General features: G+C 40.1%; 1 protein-coding gene across 1 annotated transcript in view; it reads left to right on the top strand.

Annotated features, from left to right (window-relative positions):
- The window catches only part of Rab3gap1 (RAB3 GTPase activating protein catalytic subunit 1), a 75,609-nt gene that overhangs the window by 37,256 nt on the left and 36,444 nt on the right, over positions 1 to 1,909 (top strand). The window contains exon 8 of the mRNA XM_005348296.1: positions 1,034 to 1,133. Within this exon, the coding sequence (XP_005348353.1) occupies positions 1,034 to 1,133 (100 nt within the window). The remainder of the gene's footprint in view (positions 1 to 1,033; positions 1,134 to 1,909) is intronic.

The following is a 1,909-nucleotide window of genomic DNA, read 5'->3' as shown; positions in this document are numbered from 1 at the left end:
GAACTTGGTCAGTTGCAAACAGGAAAGATAAGATATACAAAGAAAGAGCATACAGAGTGCCAGGAGGGCTCGCTTCCAAGGCCATCCCTTAGCAGGACATCAGGTCCCCTGTGGACTGCTGATTGCCAGGAGACTGCCTGAGGCTGCGCTCCAGGAAGCTCTAACCTCAGTCCTTCAGCAGGCTCAGGCCAGTGCAATGGCATTTGTCATTACAAGGCAGTTACTGCTGTGGACGTGGCAAGTTCCCTATCAGTTTCATGTTGCCCTCCCCCTTTCTCAACATTCTTGTTCCCTGCTCACAGTTCCCTATCAGTTTCATGGGTGATACCTATCCTAAAACCCCTAATTTACATGCATACAAGCATTCAAAGGTAAGATCTGACTCTTACAACCTTTCCACCCTCTTTTCCATAATGCTCTCTGAGCCTTAGATGTAGGGGTTGCATAGATGTGTCAGTTGGGATTGTAATCTTTTCCCTTCCTGTTTTTCTTTCTTTTTTTTAATTTTATTTTTGAGAAAGGGTTTCTCTGTGCAATAGCTCTGGCTATCCTGGAACTCACTTTATAGACCAGACTGGCTCAAACTCACAGAGATCCTCCTGCCTCTGCCTCCTGAGTACTGAGTTTAAAGGTGTACACAATCACTACCAGGTCTAAAAAAATCTGTGTATTTGTTTTTTTATTTTTAAGGCAAGGTATCACTGTGCAGCCTTGGCTGGCTTGGAACTTGCTATCTAGACCATCAGACCTCAAACTCACAGAGATCTGTATGCCTCTACTTCTTCAGAGCTAGAGTTAAAGTTGTGTACCATGCTCAGCTAGTCTCTTCATTCTTGATTTTCAAAGTTATACATTACTATTCTGTCTTATTTTTTCTTCACATTGTTTGCCTCTACACACTGTTACCTGACAGTATAAACTTAAATTATGGTTTTTTAAGGGTAGCATTCCATTACTTTGAAATGTTGGTGCTGAAGTTTTTAGAACCCAGGCTAAAACATTTACATGCTGTTGTCTTTTCATGTGTTTCTAGGGCTGTCCTTTAACTCCATTGCCTCCAGTTAGCATTGCTATTCGATTGACATACGTGCTTCAGGATTGGCAGCAGTACTTTTGGCCTCAGCAGCCTCCAGGTGAGGACATTTGGAGCTCTATTTAAAGTACTGAAAATGTATTAAGAAATTAAAATTATCTAATGCTGTTCCATACTAGAAATACCTGTACTCATTGCAAATGTAATTGCTGATTTTGTCTATGTAAATTTTTTTCTCCTAAAAAACAAGTGCTCACTGGGTGGTTGTTGTGCACGCCTTTAATCACAGCACTTGGGAGGCAGAGACAGGCAAATCTTCGTGAGTTCCAGAACAGCAAGGGCCGTTACACAGAGAGAAACCTTGTCTCAAAAAACCAAACCAAAAAAAGAAAGAAAGAAAGAAAGAAAGAGAAAGAGAGACTAAATAAATAAAGTGCTCATGTCTTTTAGAGACAGTGTTATTTTATATTTGATAGTCTATCTGTGAAAGTTGGTATTTATTTACAAAGCACCCCCTGTAACAGGACATTGTGTGTAAGCATTACCAATGCTGAGTGATTAAAATACCTGTTTTTAGTGTTAAGAGAAGCCACCCTCATATGTTGAAAGCAGTAGTATAGAAACCTTAGAGCAGTTGAGACTTCTTGAGGGTTAAAGGACCCATTCACAGGAGTCATCTAAGACCACCAGAGAACACATACATTTATTTACATTCTGATTCATAGCTAGCACATTACAGTTAGAAAGTAGTAGCAAAAATAATATTCTGCAGACCCAAAAAGAGGAGCATGGGATGTACTCACTCATATTTGGTTTCTAGCCATAAACAAAGGACATTGAGCCTATAATTAGTGATCCTAGAGAAGCGAAATAAGG

Source organism: Microtus ochrogaster, chromosome 6 (assembly GCF_000317375.1).
Source record: "Microtus ochrogaster isolate Prairie Vole_2 chromosome 6, MicOch1.0, whole genome shotgun sequence".
In the NCBI taxonomy this organism is placed as follows: domain Eukaryota; kingdom Metazoa; phylum Chordata; class Mammalia; order Rodentia; family Cricetidae; genus Microtus; species Microtus ochrogaster.
The sequence above is the reverse complement of the archived record's forward strand: the minus strand, read 5'-3'. Positions and strand labels throughout refer to the sequence as shown.